General features: G+C 36.9%; 1 protein-coding gene across 2 annotated transcripts in view; it reads left to right on the top strand.

Annotated features, from left to right (window-relative positions):
• The window catches only part of HOOK3 (hook microtubule tethering protein 3), an 89,683-nt gene that overhangs the window by 62,500 nt on the left and 3,722 nt on the right, over positions 1–23,461 (top strand). Inside the window, exons 13-21 of one of the 2 annotated variants that reach the window (XM_023760799.1) lie at positions 277–346; positions 4,544–4,684; positions 7,114–7,201; positions 9,602–9,607; positions 11,058–11,092; positions 18,334–18,416; positions 19,485–19,585; positions 20,952–21,056; positions 21,208–21,279. In XM_023760799.1, the coding sequence (XP_023616567.1) occupies positions 277–346; positions 4,544–4,684; positions 7,114–7,201; positions 9,602–9,607; positions 11,058–11,092; positions 18,334–18,416; positions 19,485–19,585; positions 20,952–21,056; positions 21,208–21,279 (701 nt within the window). The remainder of the gene's footprint in view (positions 1–276; positions 347–4,543; positions 4,685–7,113; positions 7,202–9,601; positions 9,608–11,057; positions 11,093–18,333; positions 18,417–19,484; positions 19,586–20,951; positions 21,057–21,207; positions 21,280–23,461) is intronic. The other variant, XM_014462889.2, reaches the window with a different exon arrangement.

Below are 23,461 nucleotides of genomic sequence, written 5' to 3'. Positions count from 1 at the left end.
GCAGCTGATCGATGTTTCTCTCTCATCGATGTTTCTCTCTGTCCCTCTCCCTTCCTCTCTCTCTCAAATCAATAAAATAAAATATTTTAAAAAGTTGTTCAAATGACATAATAATATAATAATAATAATGTAAAACAACTGTGACATGATCTTTTACTTGACTAAAACAAAGATTTTAGCTGTTAAAATTGATGCTCAAAGTAGGATTTCATCTAGAAAATAAAGGAAATGGTGGTGTTCTCTCTTACCCTTACATTCATGTTTACATATTTATAGGATTAATGCCTCTGGGAAGTCAGGAGTCTTCAGATAGTCTGGCAGCAGAGATTGTTACACCTGAAATCAGGTAAGGAGATCATAAAGTTCAGTCACACTGCACTATATTTCTGGAGAAAACTTACTTTTCTATAATATGAAGAGGATTATTTCCTTACTAGAGGCCTGGTGCACGAATTTGGCCTGGTCTGAAAGATCAGGCCGAAACCGGCTCTCCGACATCCCCTGAGGGGTCCCAGATTGCGAGAGGGAGCAGGCCAGGCCGAGGGACCCCCACCAGTGCACTCTATGGGTCGGGGAGGGATGCAGGAGGGCTCCAGGGCATGTCGCAAGCTAACCTACCAGTCAGAGCGTCTGCCCCCAGTGGTCAGTGCACGTCATAGCAACCGGTCGACCGGTCAGCTGTCTACCCCCCCCAATGGTCAGTGCATGTCATAGCAAGCTGTTAAGTGACCTTAGCATATCAGTAGCATATTACGGTTTGATTGGTTGAATGGACTATCAGACGACCGGACACTTAGCATATTAAGCTTTTATTATATAGGATTCTTTATTACTAACGATTTCAGCATGTTAGGTGCATTTTTCAACTGGCCCAAGAGACTTGATCTTCTTACTTCAGTAGGACAATGTTTCACACATATACAGCAAACTGACATCTCTCTGCTTGGGTACCTTTAGCAAACATTTAGCCATAAAACCACTTGACCCCAAAGCAAACGCTATGTTTAGCCATCAGTCTGCAAAGTAATTCGTCACTAAAACTCATCTTTTAATTAGATGGAATGGTCTGGGAAAGATTTAATACAGTAGACAGGAGGAAATATCTCCCCATCTCTTCTATTCTTCCCTCACTAGTATCTTACATTTTTATTCATAGCATTTTAAAAATTCCTTTTATTGCAATATGTGCCTGACTTTATATATAAGAATAAAAGACTGGCCTGGCTGGTGTGGCTCAGTGATTGAGCATCAACCCATGAACCAGGAGGTTACCATTTCCATTCCCAGTCAGGGCACATGCCCAGGTTGTGGGCTCGATCCCCAGTAGGAGGCTTGCAGGAGGCGGCCAGTCAATGATTCTTATCGATGTTTCTCTCTCTCCCTTCCCTGTTCTCTCTCTCTCTAAAATTAATAACAACATATATTTTGAAAAAAGAATAAAAGACTGGTGGGGAGACACCAAGTGTCCAGGAGAAAGAGAATGCTGAATCTGAATATTATTTTTACCTTCTGAGTCTGTTTGCCCCCTTTTTAAATTGACACTGGCCTTGATTCTTTTTAATATCCTTGGTTGTTTAAGAGTTTTATAAACTGATTTAAAATAGGCATTAAAATACTTGTTAAGTAAATAAAGACTATTGATTGTTGTTGGCATTTATTTAAGAAGGAAACACAAAAGGAGTATAATGCAACACCAACTCTGGAAGCATCTTGTATACCTTTTTCTTTTCTGCCATCTGAGGTGGTACTTTATATTGGACTGTTAAAATTTGAATGAATGATATTGGACCGTTAAAATTTGAATGAATGAACACATTATTTATGAATATTCATAAATAACAGGTTATGTCCAAAAAAATTTTTTAAGGGAGCTTATTGGTAATGCAGTTGGATTTTTAAATTGAGGAAAAGAACAATGATAAAGATTCAACAAATGAAATGACTTTTTTGAGTATGACTCAATAAAATTAAAATATACTCTGTGTCTAGAGAGCTATCAAGATAATGAAATGGTAAAAGGCACAAAAATTTGCAACATGTGTTACAGACAATGAGCTAATAGGTTTAATACATAATGAAATATACCTATCAAATTTCAAAAACTACTATAAGTGGTAATTGTCACTGATATTAAGGGTATGGAGAAATTGGGAACTCATAAACGAAGAGTAAACATAAAGTGGTACAACTTTTTAAAAATTAATTTTTTAATAATTAGATATAATTGACATATTAATTGTATTAATTATAGTTATACAACATAATGATGTGATATATGTATATATTGTGAAATAATTACCATAATCAGTTTAGTTAAGATCCATCACCACACTTTTTTTTTTTTTAATCCTCACCAAAGGATATTTATTCATGATTTTTAGAGAGAGTGGAAGGGAAGGGGAGAGACAGAGAAACATCGGTGGGAGAGAGTCACATCATTTGGTTGCCTCCCACACCTGCTTCGACCAGGGCCAGGATTGAGCCTGCAACTGAGGTACACTCCCTTGACCGGAATCGAACCCAAGACCCTTCTGTCTGCCGGCCAATGCTCTATTCACTAAGCCAGACCAGCCAGGGCACAAATTTTTATTCTTATGGTGGTACAACTTTTTTCCTGAGCATTTTGGCAAAAAGTGTATATTATCTAAATGTGACTATCTTTTGACCCAAAATTTATTTCTCTGGGAATTAATCCTAAGGAAATAACGAAGGATATACACAAAGGTATATTTATAAAGCTGATGATTATTAGCATATTAAATCTCAAAATTGGGAACAACCTAAATGCCCAATGATTAAATTAAATAACAATTCTTCAATGTGTTAATGTGTCATTTAAAATATTAAAGTATACTATTTACTGATATGAAATGATTGTGAAAATTTAAGTATAAATAGCAGATATCAATGTAACATACTATGTGATCCATTTTTTAAACTGCTGGCATGTGTGTACATATGCATCGCAGTAAAAGGCTGTATGTCAGCAGCAATTATTTTGCACCATAGGGTTATAGAGGGTTTCTATTTTCTTCTCATTTATCCTTTCTCCCCCCCCCCTACAATGAGTGTTTTTACTTACAGTTCAAAAATATGTTAAAGTCATGTTGTTCATACATAAAATATACCAAGTTTTATATAATTGCTTGAGTTGGGCCACAAATTTGACTTTCATATTTTCAACAGCAAAAGTAAAATTGCTTTATAAGATGTATGGTATTTATAAAATAAGAGCAGACTGTTTTGTGTATATTCGTTTTGTTTTTGTGTTTTCTTTTCCATGAGAAGCACAGCTTTTTATAGCATCTGGTATGAGTAAATTAAGAATGAATTATATTTTCAAGAAGTAGATCTTCAGTTATATCTTGACATGGATTAATATTCAATTATATCGTCCCTGCAGTAAATGTAGTGGCAAGCTTTCTGTGGCTGTTGCTATTAACATCCCTCAGTGTAAGCTTTTGTCATAACACGGGATCCCACAGCAATGCAGTCCAATAAGTTGGCTCTGATAATCTAGTTTGTTACAAAAATTTTACATATATATAGGAATGGGTGGACTGCATATTTTTTTAAAATATATTTTATTGACTTTTTACAGAGAGGAAGGGAGAGGGATAGAGAGAGTCAGAAACATCGATGAGAGAGAAACATCGATCAGCTGCCTCCTGCACACTCCCCACTGGGGATGTGCCCGCAACCAAGGTACATGCCCTTGACCGGAATCGAACCTGGGACCCTTGAGTCTGCAGGCTGACTCTATCCACTGAGCCAAACCGGTCAGGGCTGGACTGCATATCTTGGAGGCATTCTTCTTTGGATAGCATATCTTGCCATCAAATGATTAATAATTTAAGAATATGGCACTAGAGATCATGTTTTTTATAAGAACTAAAGAACAAATATGTAAATGCTTTCATAGCTTCAATGTGCAAATCAGAAAAAAAAAAGGATTTTGAAATCTCTTTCGTTACAAATCATGATATTTGGAGAGTTACCTTCAGATTATCCATTTTCAAAAAGAAAGTACTTAAGCCCCGAGATGTAATGTCTTATCCAGTTACAACAGGAGCTGCATTCTTTGCAGGTACTTTGTTTTTCATTTCTGTTCTATGTATTAAAGCTGTAACTATACTTAGCTGGATTTTGATAACTATACTAGAGGCCCAGTGCACTGGATTTGTGCACCAGTGGGGTCCCTTGTCCTGGCCTGTGCCCTCTCGCAATGTGGGACCCCTCGGGGATGTCAGACTGCCAGTTCTGGCCCAAACCCCACAGGCCAGGCCGAGGGACCCCACTGGTGCACAAATCCGTGCACCGGGCCTCTAGTATGCATATAAGATCTTTGGTTAATCTCTTCCCGTCCTCCCCCCTTCCCTCTGAGATTCATCACTTTGTTCCATGTTTCCATGCCTGTGCGTTGAGTGTCTGCCCGCTGGTGGTCAGTGCGTGTCTTAGCTACCGGTCAAATGGTCGCTTAGGCTTTTATATATATAGATTGTATTAATGTACCAGATAATCAGTTTTTCTTGTACTCATTTAGGGAGAAACTTATTCGTCTTCAGCATGAAAATAAGATATTAAAACTTAATCAAGAGGGTTCAGACAATGAAAAAATTGCCTTATTGCAAAGCCTTCTGGATGATGCAAATCTTCGCAAGAATGAACTGGAGACAGAGAATAGGTAGGAATGTATATAGGCAGCTGCATTGAGCCACAGGTATTCTCGATTGTTTGCCTTGATTTTGATTCTCTTAAACCATGGTTGGGGAATATCCAGACTGTGGGTTGTATATGGCCCCCGAAATCATTTGGTCTGGCCCTGCCAAGGCATTAGGGGTGAGTTAATTAAATGTTTGACCAAATATAAAAGGCTAATTTTTAAGTTGATAATTTCATATGGGCTGCGAAGGATGTTATAAATATCCAAATGGCCCTTGGCAGAAAAAAGGTTCCCTTCCCCTGCAGCTTAAACAAAGGCATGATATATTTTGAGAAGTGATAATGTGTTAATTCTATTTCCTTTTAAGAGAACTTTAAGCTGTTTCTCCATTTATGGACAGACTTGCCAAGAGTACTGTGCCTCTTTATAAAAGTGTTCCCTTCTCTATTTCTTCAAGCAAAATGATATCAAAGCCCTACATTTCCCCTTTCTAATCACAAATTAAAGCTACTTCAAACTTGAGCAGTTTTATTACTATGTTTGCTTTTTGTCCATTTCCTGTTACTGGGCTTTAGAGTTGCTTTCAAGTCTTTCCAAGAACATCTTGGTATGGACTGACTGATTATGTTTTATGACATTTACAGTAGCCTCCACCTAATAGGCTTGCAATATTTTTGACTAATTTTAAAAATGGCTAAGGTGGGTATTTGAAATAGTCTTATAGTTTGATGTATACTGCATTTTCATATTGCTTTCTGAAAAGTTAGACAATTAACATACTACTCGTAATGTACCTTTCTTCATATTGAATAGAGATTTTCAGATAATTCTTTCACTATTGAAAACCTACTCAAATATTATATTTTCTGATGTGAAAAACATCAATTATTATAGATTTGATTGTATTTTTACTGCAGTTTTCACTAACTTGTAGAATGTAGGTTTATGATCAGAATTTCTTGTACCTTCTTGAGTAAAAAAAAAAACCAAAACATCTTATTACACTTTCTGTCTAGTTAGATTCTGAATACTGATTTCCCTGATTTGTCCTTGATTTGGGGCAGTCTGTCTTTTACTACTACCATCTCACTAAAATATTTCTTATTGAAATAACTAGTCATCTGTTAAATGGCCAATCCAGTGGGAGCAATTAAGACTTTATCTTTCCTTATCTCTCTGCTAATAATTCATTGTTGTTGATCATCCCCTCCTTCCTCAAACTTTTTTTTTTTTTAATTTCAGTAACTTCCTTGTCTTGTGTTTTTCCAGATTTTCTTATTATTTATTCTCCAGGTGAGATTCCTCTTTCTACTCTGTGCTTGGTGGTTTGCTGTGGACCACCTTTTTACTCTTCTGCTTTTCTTCACATTCTTCCTAGTCAGTATCCTAAGTGTTATTTTTTATTCCTTGTGTTCTTGTGCCTTCCCAGTACATTTCCTCTCTGTCCCTCCTGTTTCAGACATATGTGGCAATTAGTGTAGTAGCATTTTCCAGGCCTTCATGCGTGCTCTGTGACTTTTTTGATACATCTTTCACTCTCAAACCAGCGTGATCTTTCTAAAATATTATCTGATCGTGTATCTTCCTTCTGGCAGTCCTCAACATTATCCAAGACCTAGGGAACCAAACCGGGCTACTGAATGTTGCATCATAATGACCTAGAGAATTTATGAAGATTGAGCTTCAGAATTAGCATTATTAAAGGTTGGCTGGGTTATTCCAGTTCCAGCCTAATTTTAGGTCATCTTTTTTTTAAGTTCCTGATACTTTTTCATTTTACACAAGATTGTACCCAACTTCTCCTTTTCTTCTCTGGTTTCATCTTCAGCTGTTCTTACCCCTCATAACTTATTCTTCAGCCATACCATTCATGAACTTACTGTACCCTCTCATTTTTCTGTGTACTTTGGACATGTTCAGTTCTCTGTCTTAAATCCCCTTTTTTATCCTTAACTACATATTTTATTTGTTATTCTAATCTCAGTTTAAGTCAGGCCTGTCCTAATTTCTCCACACAATTAGGTACAGACCTTGCTTCTCTGAGCAGTCATCATTCTTTTGTATACATCTTGCACTATGTTGAAGTATTTATGTCATATTTATTTTGTTTACATTTTGCCTCCCCACTAAATTCCTTAAGTGCAGGGATCTTTAACACTTGTGTTGAGCATAGTGCCTGACACATAGTTTGACTAAATGTATGTCAAAGTGAATTTCAGATAAATAGATATGCATAGGTACATTAATTCAACAGAATGTGTCCACAAAACACTACATTGGAAATCATAGAAATTTCATGCACTATGAAAATAATTTAAAAAGTGAGCAACTACTACTATAACCTTAGGCTTTATTTTGTTAATTATACTGTCTCTAACCATATGACAACCTAAGAAAAAAGATATAAGTTAAGTCAGAATTTGGAAAATTAATGTACATTTGATTTCTAGGTTGGTGAATCAAAGACTTCTGGAAGTACAGTCACAGGTTGAAGAATTGCAAAAGTCTTTACAGGATCAAGGATCAAAAGCAGAGGATGTAAGTTTTAATATGTACCAACCATGGTCCAACAGTTCCATAGTATTAACAAAACCTATAACTTTTATTCTTTTACCTGATGTTCTCTATCAAAATACTTTATAATTATGTATATTGACTATAGAAAAGAAACAGTGTTTTCCTTTTACTAGCATTCCCAAAAAGAGCCAAATGATACCTTATTGTCTCTTTCCGATTTATTCTGCTGGGAATTAGAAGTTTATTTGTAGCTATCAACTAAGAAGTTAATTGAGCTTTATGTTTTACAAGTGCTCAACTCAGATTTCAAAGTATAGGGTTTTCCCCCATGGCCAAAAACAAACAAAAAACAATGCTAATAGAACTTAACATGTTCAGGTAGAAATTTTTTATGTAAAATTGATAATCAAGAAAATTGTCATCTCTAGAATCCCATCATCTTTAAATTCTGAATCCTTCTTGCTACCCACCCCTAATACACACTCAAATTCAGTTCACAACCTGTTAAAAATATTTCCTTAGCCACTCTGCATATCTGTCATAGCCCTGCCTGCTTGACTGGCATGCTCAAATCTAGAGGGTAGTAAATGTGTTGAGCCAGCAACCAGGTCCTTTTTCATCTCCTCATGCCATCCGTAATAGTGCTATGTAGCACGTAGTGGTCAGTCAGTCTCTGATGCAAGTGCAAATGCACCGTATTTTGCAAATTCTTTATGTTGAATGAACAGTATGCAGTAGAACTGCAGTATACAATATAAAGTGCTCAAAAATAATGTAAAGAAGGAGGGAAAAGACACCTAAGTTTTAGTGACCAATCTTTGCTTCGGCCAGTTGGGTTTCTTTGGTTTCTTTTTGTTTGTGTTTTCCTGTTGCCAGTGTAATTTGTTATAAACTCTGGCTTTTGAGTGTAAACTTATTTGATTGTTCTCATTGGTAGAGTAATTTTTAGGATCTGCGTCAACACTAGATATATCCAGTTTCATCAGCCTTATTAACAGAAGAGGGTATAAGGACAAGAGCAATCAAAGGAGAGTTAAACTAGGACAGTACTTAAACCTGAGAATATTAGATGTAAAAAGGCTCATCAACGACCTAGTTTTAGGAGTTTCATAAGCTTTATGAGCACATATTGGCAGCATGCTTTTCTTTGCAGTGGTTTTAGTTCATCCTTGAATTAATGTAATGGTAGTCCTTAGATTCCCAGGTTGATTTCCACTTCCTAAAATTGTCACCAACATTGAAACTACCTTGTTCCTTTATTAAAATGGAGCTATTTTAAAATGTCATGGTTTACTTTTAAAACTTGCTTTTATCCAGAATGCTAAATCATAAAGAGATGAAGCAAAACCACCATTTGTGTATTAAAATCTTAGTAAACCTAACGAAGAGTATCTGACAGATGAACCAAAGTGGGTAACTTCTCTTAGTTCAGTGACATCTATAGGTCTCTCACACTGACGTAAATGTAAACTTAGTTTTGGTCTCTGAAAGTTTGACGTCTTTTGTTAATTTGTTGTGGCAGAGACACAAAGGGCCTGTGATGCATTTGGAAGTAAAAACGGTGAAACATCAGTATCAGCTCAGCATTAGTGCTGTAGCGATAACCTTTATGCTTGATTCTCTTACTTGCATTAAAGCCTGGTTAGTTAGGTACCCCTGTTAATCAAATCTAATTAAATATGCTGTTTGCCACTACTTATGTATATGACATGCTTTAGTGCAGTGCCTGACATATTAACCACATATTTCAGAAGTGAAATGCAAGCCCTATAAAGTACTATTGGCATAAATTAGTCAGTTTATTTGACTGCCCAAATGCTCATGAGATGTCTTGCTCTAAACTCTTAGAAATTCTCTCAGTTCTCTTTGTCTACATCTAGGAAATACTCCATTTGAAACTTTCCTTATTCTGATGATATGCCTCAAAATGGTTTAGAGAAGTAGTGTGGTACAGGATACGTGGTTCTTTCCCCCAACAGACTTTTGCTGCTTTCATCTTCTCTTTCACTAACCCACAGTGTTGCATCTCAGGAATATATAATACATAGAACAACCTGCCAAATGGGATTGGTCCCCTCTGAAGAACAACATAATTTCTACTTATTTCAGTAACCCTAAGTTAGAGTAGGATGGTTTGCACATTTTTATTATTATTTTTATGTCATTTATTTTTAGCTTGGAAGCAGAAAAGCATTGTTATATCCAGTCATTTGGATAATTTGAGCTAGCCACAGTGTATAAAACTCCAGAGAACAAGACAGGATGAGGAGACCATAGAAGAAAGAAAAATGTACATTTTTGAAAAAAAATGCATATCTTTTACTTCTGTTCATGAATTACTAAATCGTTCCTTCTATTGGCTGCTGTGTTTGCTTCATACTAATATGTCCTCTCTGTCTCTTGGCATGGTTTCTGCTCAAGGCTATTGTAAGTATGGCTTCCTATTCATTTCTCTATATTGAGCAATTTTATTATTTATATATTATCTGCCATTATAGTTAATGGTATTAAAATTTTAAATTACGGGGATTTTATGCAAAATGGACATACCAATATTACTTGCCTTATAGGTTTATGCGCTTTACAGTTAAGATACTGAAAAGATCTGCCACTTGAAAACTTGAATATCTTCCCAGCCTTACCTTCTTAAGCTATAAGATGGGTTACTGTTACTCAGTGTTGTGAGGTTAACATGAGACAATGTATATGACATGCTTTAGTGCAGTGCCTGACATATTAACCACTCATTAAATCATTATTTTATTATATATTTTCTCAGAGTTAAAATTAATTTTGTAGAGCCTAATTACAACATAAGTGAAAAATTAAAGTTTAAGGTATTTAGAAAGTGTTTTCATTTTACCCTGTGTACTGAGGAAGGAACAAGCATAATAGGAAATTAATAGGGTTATTATCTTTTTTATGTTTGGGGGAAGCAGTGATGGAGGACTTTGTGGTCCACTGATCTAGCTATAGTTAATATACTGTGCAAAGAAATGAATTTTAAATATTCCAGAGTTGTGTTAGAATGGATTTGATTAAATAGTTACTGTAGGCGTTATTGAATAAGGTGACTAAAAATCAAAGAACTTAGTGTGTGGAGTTTTTTCTCCTTATCACTGCTATTGATTGATTGAACAGTTTGTTTAATAAGCCTATATTAATTGTGTTTGACTGAATTAATTATGTAACCATTTACCTCAGAATGTTTCATGGAATTCACTAATTAATATGTACCTTACCAAGTGTTAAGTTTATGAAACCTAAGGGTCCTATATAAATGCCACTTACTATTTGATTATTTTTAGGTCAATTCTGATCTCCTGCTTTTCAGGATTTTTTAAAAAATACCCCATCAAAGCTGCATTCTCTAGCATGTTAAATACTGTATATATATCATCCTTCATATTCCCATACCATCACGTAAATTATTTGCAACATGTGCCTATTTGTAAATCACTGATCAAATAAGTCTTAAGTATTTATGGAAATTGATCCCAGACTTTATCATGATGCAAGGGAAACAATATAAAAAATGTCTTATGGAAAGTCTGTTATTATTAGAGTCCTACCTGCCTGCTGAGTCCAGGGATATTATTAGGTCTACATGAGTGGCTTTTTTCCCCCCCGACTATAAATAGGTAATTCAGAGATGCAGTTTCTGGGTATTTTATACTGATTGCTGTCACTTATGGACTGCTCTCTCCCTTATCAAAGGGAAATAAACTTGGTACATTGTGTGTTTTGAGCTCTTTGACCAGAGAGATGACTGAGGGCTCACTCAGAGTTAGGTAATACTATGAGCTTAATTTTTAGAAAATAATTATTAGTTGTAAAATGTTAAGTAATAAATTATTTTTTTATTTTCCATTTTCAGTCAGTTCTTCTAAAAAAGAAACTTGAAGAACATCTGTAAGTATAAAAGCTATTGAGGCTTATTCTTACATTACCCAGTGAAACATAAGTGTTTTATATTAGGTGGTTACACAGTGTTTAGGCAATGGCTTGGGTCTCCCTTGAAGATATAGAACATTGCAAGATGTATATGAAGAGTGTCTAAAGGGTCGTCTCCACCAAAGATCCTCAGATTGGAACAATGACTGCTTTAGAACTGTTTTCAAATGAGATTCCAGGGTTTTACTTCTCCTTCATATTTAAAGGATAACTTTGCTATATATATTATTCTTGGCTGGTAATTTCTTTCAGTAGTGTGACTGTTTGGTTCCACTCTGGTTTGTAGAGTTTCTGCTGAGAAGTTAAATATAACTTAATGAGTTTTCCTTTATAGGTTACTTTCTTCTTTTCCCTGACTGCCTTGAGAATTCTTTCTTTGTCATTAATTTTTGACAGTTTTAATATAGTATGCCTTGGAGAAGACCTCTTTGGTTTGAGTCATTAGGTGTTCTGTTTGCCTCTTGGATTCGTGGACTAGCTCTTCTCATAGGTGTGGGGAGTTCTGAATAGGCTCTTCTTTCCCTTCTCCCTCTCTTCTTCTTCTGGAACACCTATTATCATATTCTCTTTCTGGTGGAATCAGAGTGTTTTCTTTCATTTTTTTTAATGCTCAAATCTCTCTCTTCTTCCTTCTGAATAATTTCTAGATTTGTATCTTTGATATCACTAATTCTTTCCTCCTATCTGCTTCACTCCATTTCCTATTTCCTATGCTCACTGGTTCATTTTTTATTATTATTAATTTCAGAGAGGAAGGGAGAAGGAGAGACAGAGAGAGAGAGAAACATTATTGATGAGAGAGAATCATTGATCGGCTGCCTCCTGCACGGCCCCTACTGGGGATTGAGCCTGCAACCTGGGCACGTGCCCTTGACTGGAATCGAACCTGGCATCCTTCAGTCTATAGGCCAATGCTGTATACACTGAGCCAAACCAGCTAGGGCTCAATGGTTCATTTTTTACCTCTTTTATTGAGTTCTTCATCTCTAGAATTCCTGTTCAGTTCTTTCTTAAAATTTCAGTCTCTTTGGTAAAATACTTGTTTTGTTCATTAATTTCTTTTTCTGAGTGCAATAAATTGCCTGTCTATATTTTCTCACATTTCATTGAATATTTTCAGAACTGCAATCTTGAATTATCTGTCATTTATATCACATATTTCCTTGTGTTTAAGGTTGCTTTGTGGAGATTTCTCATTGTCTTTCTGAGCTGCCTTGCTACCTTGGTTATTCATGGTATTCGATAAATTCCTTCTCTGTCTAGGCATCTATGTTTGAGTGGCACCTCTCTATCAGATTAATATAAGAGGTCTTTCTATCATTTTCCAGTAGGTGGTATTAAATCACAAGTTTTTTAGCTCTGGGAAATTCCAGTGCTGACCCTGCAGTGTCTCTGGCTGCCATCAGTGTAGCCACAATGTGTGCGGGTTGGGTGGCCTAGGAGAACTCTGTTGCCTTCTTTGTTTTGCCCTCTTGGTAATGGTGGCCTTGAACCTCTGCGGGGGTCTCCCTTTGCCCTGACCTGGGACCAGTCACAGAGTACACCCTTTGCTCCGGGAAAATCGTGATTCTGTAGTACCAGTTTTCGGGTTTTCAGGTAATGTACTCCGCAACATGACACCAAAGGAGATGGGAGGATAGAGTCTATGAGGCAGCAGGCCTTTGTGGCTTTGTTTCTCAGTCTAGAATTCCGGCCACCCAAGAGGCACAGGTGCACCCCTTGTTGTGTCCTTGCCCCAGTCTCTGACTCAGTCTCAGCTCATGCTGCTCATTTCACCGAGTCTCTCTGCTTCTCCTGGCTGAAGCTAGCACCAGCCACAACTGGGTTCCTCCCCTCTCCAGGCTGAGCCCGCAGTTAGCTCCCAGCTGCAGGGCTGAGTGGCTCATCTTCCTTCTGCCTTCCAGCCTACCCAGTTTGTTCCTGCTGGCCCACCTTTAATGCTTCAATGTGCGGATCTCAGGCATGACTGTACATTGAGCAGGGAATCCTTTATTGAGTTATAGCTGTTCAAATTGCTGAAACTTCAAGGGGAGAGACCAAGGGCATCTCTCCTGCTGCTCTTCCTCTGACCTGAATTATCCCTTTTAAGTAAATTTTTGAAAAAAAGTATTATAAAGTTTATCAGTAGCAGACTATCAAACATGTCCTTGAATTGCAGATATATCTGAACATGGCTTTTTAATCTAAATGGTGAAATAAATTTCAAAATATTACATTTGTTTTCTCATAAGGAAGAAATTTTCATCCATCTTTATCTTTATCGGAGGTTGACAATGTTAGGAATGTTTTATGATTTTTCTCACACCCAGGATTAAACAAATTTGATCCTTCCTGTCACTTTCTAGCAAATGTCTCTCCTTGCAAACATTGAGTGCAGAGTGACCGTGAATTGTTAACCTGTTAGAATGTTAGTGTTGCACTGTAGTAAACCAGATATCCTCAGTAGATAATTTTTACTTGTTCTGTTGAGATTGGAAAGACATTCTGTAGTCTGGCACCTTACTTCATGCTAAATTTTTTTTTTTAATGTGGGGAAGGTGAGATACTCCTTGCAACTGATACTTGCTAGCAAGTCTAACAATAGGCAGAGTTTTAATGTATTAGAACAGAAAATGTTACCTCCCAGCCACTGTAAGGTTACCTAGAGTCAGGATTTAGTACTGAATTCTTCCCATTCCTTTATTGGCAAAAAGAGAATACCGGTTGTTTCATAAAATTATGGTCTGACCATTTTTTGTGTTTAGTCATTTACAAGGTAAAAATCGGCATTAAAAGAATTGATTAGAGATGAGACCTGTATTCATTTCCTGTGGTTGCTATAACAAATTACCACAAACTGCGGGGGCTAAAACCAATAGAATTTTATTCTCTAACAGAAGTCTGAAATCAGGGTGTCAACAGGATTGGTTCCTTCTGTAAGTCCTAAGAGAATCTGTTCCATGCCCCTCTCGTATCTCTGGTGGCTGCCAGCAATCCTTGGTGTTCCTTGGCTTGTAGGTGCATCACTCCAATCTCTATCTTTATTTCCATATGGCATTCTCCCCGTAGGTCTGTGCCTTCTTAGGACTTTCAAGGATACCAATCATTGGATTTAGGGCCCACCCTGGTCCAGTATGAGTTCATTTTGACTAATTACATCTGCAAAGAGTCTATTTCCAAATGTCACATTCGTAGGTACTGGGTATTAGGACTTCACCATATCTTTGGGAAGACACAGGGACCATAGACATCTTAAATGATGGTCAATTTTATACACATTTAAAGTGACAATGGAGACCATTTTACACACACCAAATTGGTAAAATTTAAGAACCAGACATACTGAGTATTGCCAAAGATGTTGAGCAATGGTAATTCTCATCCATTGCTCGTAGGAGTATGTAGCAGTTTACTTAGTAAACTTAAACATGAACATATTCTGTGACCTATCAATTCCACTCCCCTATATATGCTCTAGACCAGCAATTTTCAACCTTTTTCATCTCGTGGCACACATAAACTAATTACTGAAATTCTGCAGCATACCAAAAAATTCATTTTTGCCCATCTGACAAAAAAATATATAATTTTTATTGATTTACCCCAAAAATAATAATGGTAATTCTCTACTCTTTTTGCTCCATAGTGACTTTTTAAAAAATCAGATGCATATACTTGCAAGGATTTCTGGTACCAAGAAGTAACCAATCACACACAGCCTTATTTCACAACTCTATTATATGAGCTATATATTTATGGTTCAAGACAGGGCATTCACACTGGAAAGCTATTGTTGTCTTGGCTGTTGTCATATTTTCATTTGACAACCTAAGGGAAAAGAGGTCAGTGCCCTTGACTAGTCAGGTATTTCATGTTTTAAAAATTCTTGCAACATAGTGGTTGAAAATCGCTGCCCTAGATTCCTAGCAATGCTGTTGTCCATGTGTACCAGGAGACATGTAGAGGAAAGTATGGAAGATCATCTATATATATAAAAGCCTAAGTGACCAAATGACCAGTTGATCGGTTGCTGTGATGCACAATGACTACCAGGGGGCAGATCCTCAATGCAGGAGCTGCCCCGTGGTGGTCAGTGTGCTCCCACAGCCAACCTCCCGCAGTCCCAGCCAGCTGCCCCCCCCCACCGCCCCAATCAGCCCTGATCACCAGCCAGGCCGAGGGACCCCACCCATGCATGAATTTGTGCACTGGGCCTCTACTTGTTTATAATCACAGAAAAGTAGAAACAATACAAATACTACTAATGCCCTGGCCAGGTTTCTCAGTTGGTTTGAGTATCATTCCCAATACACCAAGGTTGCAGGTTTAATCTTCAGTCAGGGCACATACAAGAAGCAACCAATGGCCCGGCCAATGTGGCTCAATGGTTAACTGTTGACCCATGTACTAGGAGGTCACCAGTTCAATTCCCTGTCAGGGCACATGTCAGGGTTGTGAGCTCCCCAGTAGGGGGCTTACAGGAGATAGCCAATCAATGTTTTGCTCTCTTCAGTGTTTCTATTTCTCTCTCCTTTTCTCTCTCTGAAATCAATTAAAAAAGAAGCAACCAATGAATGCATAAGTAAGTAGAACAAAAAATCAATCTCTCAAAATCAATCAGTCAAAAAATAATACCAATTGTAAAATGATAGAGTAAGGTAATTTCAACAATAGGACATTATACAGGGGTAAAAATGTGTAAACTAGGATTAACACATAGCATAGATGAATCACAAGAACATAATATTAAGTAAAATATGGAAGTCACAGAACGATACATACAGTATAAGTATTGTATAATGTAAAAATTGGGCAAAATTAAGCAATACATTTTATAGGAATACAAAGGCCTGTCACAAAAGTCATGAGAATGATTAAAATTCTGAGGTTTGGTTACCTCTGGGACGGGTAACCAAACTATATATGTTTATTTTTGTGTGTGTGTGTGTGTGTAGGGTGGGGCAAAAGTAGGATTACAGTTGTTCATATAGAAAACAATACAATCTATAATAATAAAAGTATAATATGCTAATTAGACCGGACATGCTTCTGGACAACCTTCTGGACGAAGCCGTGCTGTGAGGGAAGGCCCTGATCGCCCCTCAAGGCTTTTCCACCTGCTGCTGGTGCCGCTTGCGTCTGGTGCTGGCGCCAGCCCCAATCACTCCGTGCCATCAGCGGGTGTGAGAGGGGCTGGCGCTGTCAGCACATGGGAGCAGCGGCAGCAGCAGGAGTGGGGCTGCCGGCAGGCGGGACCAGGGGCTGCAGCGGGAGGGGCCAGGAGGGGGCACGGAGGATGGGCCAAGACCCACCCCTGTGCCCACTGCAGCCTCGCGGCCCACAGTTCCTTTCAAGGTGCACAAATTTGTGCACTGGGCACCTAGTAATAAATAATAATACAAGAATAAACTCTGTTTCACATACTCACAACTGTAAACTTAATTTAGTTCCACGCTGTTATGTATGTGTCTGTGTGTGTGTGTGTGTGTGTGTGTGTGTGTGTGTGTGATACCTTCAATAAATTGTTGAAAAAGATTTATTAATATACTAGAGGCCCGGTGCATGAATTCGTGCATGGGTGGGGTCCCTCTGGGTGGCCTGCAGGGATCAGGTTGAAACCTGCAGTCCAACACTGCCTGCAGCTCCTACCTGCTGCTTCCGCTGATCCTTGCCTCACTGTGCCTGCCACGGGCTCGCACTCACTCAGGAGAGGCTCGCACTGCCACAGCAGCGCTTGCCAGCCATGAGCCTTGAGTTTGTTGCCCTCCCAAGGGGAGTGGCATGTGGGATCAGGCTGAAACCACCTGTCCAACATCCCCCGAGAGGTCCCAGATTGCAAGAGGGTGCAGGCCAGGCTGAGAGACCCCACCGGTGCAAGATCAGGCCGGGGAGGGACCGCAGGAGGGCTCCAGAGCGTGTGTGGCCCATCTCGCTCAGTCCCAATCAGCCGGACCCCAGCAGCAAGCTAACCTACCAGTCGGAGCATCTGCCCCCTGGTGGTCAGTGGATGTCATAGCAAGCGGTTGGGCAGCCTTAGCATATCATTAGCATATTACGCTTTGATTGGTTGTTCGGTTGTTCTGCCGTTTGGTCTATTTGCATATTGCCCTTTTATTATATTGGATTATCCATTTAAAAGAGTAGAAATAGAGAAAACAAAGTACTCTATTTTCTATTTTTCTGTATTTTGACAGCCTTTTTTCTTTCATATTATAGAGTGCCACACTAAATACTGTATAGGGAGAATTACACATATATAAATGCCAGGAACAAAGTTTCTTTTTGTTAATTCATTTTTTTACATTTGTATTGGAATATAACTTAAATACACAAATCCTAAGTGCCTAAGTCTACAAACAGCTTGATGAATGTTTTCCTACATACATAGGTAACCCATATCAACATATAGAATGTTTGCAGCAACCCACCAGGATTTATCCTTGTCCCTTGTAATTGATTGATTACATCCCTAAAGTAGCCACTGTGCTAATCTCAATCACTTTTCCTAAATTTTTAAATTTTCTGAACTTCATATAAATGTAATCATTCATTATTGCCCTATTTGGTCTGACTTTCTGTGTTCAGCAGACTGTGATATCTATCCATGTAGTTGCATATATCTTTCTTTTCTATTGGCATAGTGTTCTCTCCTTATTTTTAGAACATCAACGTTTTGCAATAAGATTTTGCATTGTAAAACCTCAGCAAAGTTTTAAATTTAATTTTTATAATACCCTTTTTCCTAGGAAAAATATAAACATCATGAAGTTCTTTGTACCCTCTTGTGCAGGGTGGGGCAAAAGCGGCTACTATTTCAAACTCCAAGATTAACTTATTTTTAAAAATCTATTAAATTCATGTTGGATTTGTCTTTTCATCTTTGTTTTAAATATTCTTTTTTTAAAATATATTTTTATTGATTTCAGAGTGGAAGGGAGAGGGAGAAAGAGATAGAAACATCAATGCTGAGAGAGAATCATTGATCAGCTGCCTCCTGCACGTCCCCTACTGGGGGTCAACCCCACAACTGGGGCATGTGCCCTGACCAGGAATCGAACCGTGACCTCCTGGTTCATAGGTTGACTCAACCACTGAGCAACACCAGCCAGACTCATTTTGTTTTATAGCACTATGAGCTCTGCAACTGAATCCCATGAATAAAGAACTTACATTTTTCATTTGAACAGTAGTAGGTGACACAGTTATATATTTTGTTACAGAGAGAAACTACATGAAGCCAATAATGAATTGCAGAAGAAGAGAGCCATTATTGAAGATCTCGAACCAAGATTTAACAACAGCTGTGAGTTTTTTCTAATTAGCATAGTGTTAAATTAGTTAGCCTTACTTCACCCTAGTGATGAGTTTATATAAAATTGTTTACTTTAGAAATGGGCCTTATTTTAAAGGATTTGCTTTATTTTTTAAAAGAGTATATATACATACATATATATATATATATATATATATATAGAGAGAGAGAGAGAGAGAGAGAGAGAGAGAGAGAGAGAGAGAGAGTCATCTTCACAGTATATCTTAAATTTCTAATTATAGTTGTGTTTTTCATTCATTAACTGTGAGGGATAATGAATACTTTATTAAATTAGTTCTTTTGTGGTATAGTTGAATATAAGTCAAAGTTTTACTTCCTTTTAAACTTACATATATTTGTAGTTTGACTTCATTAATTCTTTTTTGTGGAAGGTGAAGTAAAACATAGAGTTTTACTTTTTTTCATTGTGGTAAAATGTGCATAACATACAAATGACCATTTTAACCATTTTAGGTATACAGTTCAGTGGCATTAAGTATATTCACATTGTTGTGCAAACACAAGCAATCACTCAATTGTCCAGTGTAGTGATGTTGTGCAACTACCATCATCTCCAGAACTTTTTTTATCCCAGACTGAAGCTCTGTATCCTTAGCCCCTGGTAACCACTATTCTACTGTCTCTGTGAATTTCACTCTTTTAAGTATTCCCATTCATACCACTGGAAACATATAATATTTGTCCTTTCATGTCTGGCTTATTTCACTTAGCATAAAGTCTTTCATTTTTACTTAGTATAATGTCTCCATGTGGTAGCATGTATCAGAATTGAGGCTGAATAATATTCTATTGTATATATATGTATATCACATTTTGTGTATCCATCCATCCATCAATGGATCTTTTTTAATTTGAGTGCTTTCATAGTAGAGTTTTTGTTTATAAGAAAAGCTTTTTGTAAAAAAAATTATGAATTGTTTTTTTTAAAAAATATAGGAATAGATCCATCTCAAAGCTATTAACTACTTACTGTTAGTTGAAATGTTTTTAAAGTTGTTACAATCTAAAAAAAAATTTTTTTTATTGTCTCATCTGTAGCCTTAAAAATTGAAGAGTTACAGGAAGCTTTAAGGAAGAAAGAAGAGGAAATGAAGCAAATGGAAGAACGATATAAGAAATATTTAGAGAAAGCTAAAAGTGTAAGTATGCATTCATGGACATCTCACTTCACTTTCCGATAATGTTCCACTGACTTCTCAAAATGCAGGTACAGCGACTTCTCCTGCAGAGCATCAGGAGGAGAACAAGTAGTACCAAGAGGAAATGACCCTTTATATAGGAAATAAGTGGCAGTCACCACGTTAAGTAGTAATCAGAATTACCTCCACTGATGGTAGGACAACCAACATCTTGTGCCTCCTGATAGAGTATCATTGCCAATAATACTTGACCTGAATCTAAGCAATCTTCTAGTCCTACCTTTCAGTTCCCAAGGAAAAATAAGGTTATTAGAACCAGTTAAATAACACTTTCAGAAAATCATCAGATAAATGCAGAATTTGGGATAAAAGTCAATGTTATGAAAAACAAAAATAGGCATTAGAGTGTAGGGGGAGCATAAGAGGCTGTTGTGATTTTTAAAAGCCAAAAGGCAACTAAGGACCAAAAGTAATACATTAATCTTTGGGTCCTGGATCGGGGGCAGAAGGGCAGTTTGAAAGGACATTTTGGAAGCTCCTGTGGAAATGTAGATGTGGCCCAAATAGTGATTGATGATTTGTAGAAATATTGTCTTACAGATGATAATCTTACTGTGATTATGTATGAGACTGTCCTTAGTCAAAAGAGATGCATGTTGACGTGTTTAAGGGTTACATGCCATGAGGTCTGCAGATTGCTTTCAAATAGTCCCCCAAACGAGCAAGCGTGGTGTGTGTGTGTGTGTGTGTGTGTGTGTGTGTGTGTATGTGGCGGGGGGCGGGGGGGAAATCAGATGTGGCAGTGCAGTAATTGGTGATCTGGGTTTTTATTGTTCTGCTCTTTCAAGTTTTTTATAGGCTTGGGTATTTTTGATGCTAAAAGTACTGGGCCAAAAAGCAAAAAGACTTTCCCAGATAACCTCCAGTTGGCTAGCTAGAATTGCATCATGTACCCATGCCTAACCCGAGCCACTGACAGAAGAGATAGATCACAGTGACAGCCTTTTAAACCATCAGGACCTCTTTCTAAGTACCCATCCGGTCAGAGGCAAAGGGCTAGCTGAACCAAATCAGAGGAAAGGGAAAGGCTAAATAGCTGTCATTAGTGTTTGCTGTAGTAAAATTTATTCATTTTAAGCGAAAATGACTTCTTATAATTGATTCTTTTACATAATTAAAAAGTTTTTTATAATTAAAAGTTGCAATAATTGAATATTATTTCATACATTCAAATTTTAAAGTATCCTTGTACGATAGCTTTCATTTTCATAAGGTGTATCTTTCGTTTTTTAAATAAGTGCATTCTTAGATGTTACATTCTTTCAGTTTGAGACTTGTAAATATTTTCTTTTATTACTTTTTACAGGTTATCCGCACTTTAGATCCTAAACAAAATCAAGGAGCAGCACCAGAAATACAAGCTCTTAAAAATCAGCTTCAGGAACGGGACCGAATGTTCCATTCATTAGAGGTAGTTCACTGTACTAGACAATAAGATATTTCATTTTTTTATTTTTTTTCTAGAAGCCTTGCTATATGTGGTAATCTCCATTAATTTAGAGAGTAAATTGTGACTATTGATATGGAATTGCTTTTCATGTTTACATGTGCTTGTATTTTAGAAAGAATATGAGAAAACAAAGAGTCAAAGAGAGATGGAAGAAAAATATATTGTTAGTGCCTGGTACAATATGGTAAGAAAAGAACACCTCTAAACATATTGTGAAGTTCAGTGAATATGTAATACTTATTACATGCCCTTTACTGTAGAAGTAATTCTGCCAAAGGAATCTGAAAGTAATACGATCCTAACACACACTAACAAAACCTAATGCTGATCTTGGGACTGAAAAGCAGATGTGAGAACCTTCAGATAGATGCATGGTTAGGGTACTTTGAACACATCATTATCCCTAGAGAATAGAAAGATAAATGACAGTTTGATTTCTGTCTCTTAGAACCATTTTCTTCTAGAGGAGAGGGACTTTAGTAATATCTAAATACTGAAGCAGTAGCTTTTGTTTTGTGGGACTTTGCATGAATGGTACTTATACTGAGTGAGGTTTAACTATCTCATAGGGTTTAAAAAATGTTTATGATTGATAGACCCTGAACGACTGGAAGTTTTGAAATTGGATTTCCAACACACACACAAAAAAACTTTAAATGTATTGCAGGGGAAAATAAATGTTCATCACATTCTGCTTTAATATGATTTTCTGGATATAAATAGTTGTGGTTTTTAGAGAATACTGTACTTTTTGTCATTTTTTTCTTCTTTGTTCTTCTCTTCAGTAAGACCACTTTCTGCCTTTTCATTGTTAGTTGCTTAAGAAAGGAAATTAAACCAGATTCCTTTCAGCAATCCTCTTCAACACTAAAGTTGTGTTAATGGCACAATACCATTATTTCTGTTTTACAGTTATAATTGATACTGTGTCTTAAAGGTTAGTGTCCCAGGCCTCCTGATTCCATGTTTTGATCTTTGTTAAAATTAATACAATTTCATGACATGTCCACATTTATATTTGCCTTGGTTAAAACTACATATTTAAGATTTTATCACAATTTAAAAAAACAAAAGAGGAAATCAATAAGTTTAAAATACTATTACTGTTAACAAGTATAGGTTTCTTGAAAATTAAAATTAAACAATAGGAAAAAGTTATATATTTAAGGAAGTTCTCTGGGAACTAGTCTTGACTCCACCTATTCTCTTTCCTCTATATCCTTCCTAAAAGTTAGAGCCATCCTCAATCCTTATTAGTAATTTCATATTCTTGATTGATTTTTATAACTCCACATATTGTGTTTCTAATGGAACTAAATTTATTTATCCTGTGATATAATATTAAAGAATAGTCATAATTTTCAGCTCTTCATAGACCGAAGGAATAACTGAGTAGACTAAACACAAGTTAATGTTCAGGTAATATAGCCAGTAACAGCTTCATACATACATTCAGAAAGTTCTGCATCTCCTTCAACCAAAATGGAAGTGAAGATGACAAGTGCTGGGAAAAGGTATTAAGTGTCTCAGAGAATGGCTTTGTGATGGATACTGAGGTCTTGTAAGTGTATGAAGAATTTGAATAAGTTGCTTGGAATATGAGAGTGAAAAAAATAGTATATTTTAAATGAAATATAAATATATTGGGTATCCAAAAAAATATATACACATACTTTGAATAATTATAAAGGCATTGTTTATTGAAATACATTTCATTTTCAAAATTGAGCTATCAGCTATTAGTGTATACATTTTGGGGGATACCTTATATGTAGCCAAATTGAATAAAGATTACCAATAGATTTCTGTCAGTTTTATTCAGATCCTTAAATGCTTTGATTTCAAATTGAGTGAAAAACCTATTCTGGATTGTCTTGTAGGCGAAATGGAGGAATGTGTTAATGTATTTGGGAATGTATGATAGACTGCAATTCTATTAAAAGTGCAAAGCCATGACCAGTGTTTTAACTAGTGATAGGAAAACTTATCTTTTAGTCTTCTGCCTCCTGTGCCAGTTTGTCCATTTCATTCTGGGAAGGCTGCGTGTCTTAGTATAGCTTAGCTTTAGCTGCCTGACTCTCCTTCTGGCTCCCAATTGCTCATTTCCTCCTTGTTGCCTTCCACTTCCTCCCATCAATTTACTTGTATCCAGTCACTGGTCAGATTAAACAGCTGCTCTCAGTGCTCCATGTTTGTCTGGTGTAGGTTCTTCACTGGCTTATTAAATGACTACCACAACCACTTTTTTCCTGATCTCCTCCTAGGCTGTTCATTGTGATTATTCCTCTGTGTTTAGAGTACACCCCCCAGAGGTTATTTCCTCCTGTTAAGGTGCTCTGGGCCCAGCAATTATGGCTCTTCTCCCT

The sequence above is a fragment of the Myotis lucifugus genome, unplaced genomic scaffold, assembly GCF_000147115.1.
Source record: "Myotis lucifugus unplaced genomic scaffold, Myoluc2.0 scaffold_194, whole genome shotgun sequence".
Lineage (NCBI taxonomy): Eukaryota > Metazoa > Chordata > Mammalia > Chiroptera > Vespertilionidae > Myotis > Myotis lucifugus.
This window is presented reverse-complemented; position numbering and strand designations above follow the sequence as displayed.